The sequence below is a fragment of the Sardina pilchardus genome, chromosome 18 (assembly GCF_963854185.1).
Source record: "Sardina pilchardus chromosome 18, fSarPil1.1, whole genome shotgun sequence".
Taxonomy (NCBI): domain Eukaryota; kingdom Metazoa; phylum Chordata; class Actinopteri; order Clupeiformes; family Clupeidae; genus Sardina; species Sardina pilchardus.
The window spans coordinates 18,385,912-18,386,512 of record NC_085011.1 but is presented as its reverse complement, the minus strand read 5'-3'; the positions used below and the strand labels follow the sequence as shown (position 1 = coordinate 18,386,512).

General features: G+C 50.7%; 1 protein-coding gene across 1 annotated transcript in view; it reads left to right on the top strand.

Annotated features, from left to right (window-relative positions):
- nphp1 (nephronophthisis 1) overlaps window positions 1-601 on the top strand; it is a 10,824-nt gene extending 10,223 nt beyond the window's left edge. The window contains exon 20 of the mRNA XM_062519434.1: window positions 158-601. Within this exon, the coding sequence (XP_062375418.1) occupies window positions 158-382 (225 nt within the window). The 3' untranslated portion in view covers window positions 383-601. The remainder of the gene's footprint in view (window positions 1-157) is intronic.

The following is a 601-nucleotide window of genomic DNA, read 5'->3' as shown; positions in this document are numbered from 1 at the left end:
CTCTCTCGTTCTATGGCTCTGGTTTACGAGTATGTATTGTGTGTGTCTGTGTGTGTCTGTGTGTGTCTGTGTGTGTATGTGTGTGTGTGTCTGTGTGTGTCTATCGGTGTGTGTGTGTGTGTGTGTGTGTGTGTGTGTGTGTGTGTGTGTGTTTCAGCGGGACATGGCGGTGCTGAAACGGGAGTTTGTGAGGGTGTACATGGAGTACGTGTTCCCCCTGCTCTACTCGGCCGACATGCCCGCCCCCCTCTGGGCGGACGATGACGTGGACACTCAGAGAGCTCGCATCGTCTTCACCAGCAACCACCCGCAGTCCACCGCCCAGCAAGCTTTTGACATCTCCCAGGTCACCTATGACCTCCTCAGCTCAGCCAGACACTGACCGGTGTATATCGAACATCACCAAAACACTGACCGGTGTGTGCCAAACATCACCAAAACACTGACCGTTGTGGCTACAGACAAAGCAGAGACCAATCAGCATGGCTATACATTATCCTATCACACATCTACGCATGCTGTAGTGTCCACTCACCTGCATGAGATGCTGATCATGGAAAAAAAGAATATTGTATGACTGAAGCACGCTTTATTTATTGAA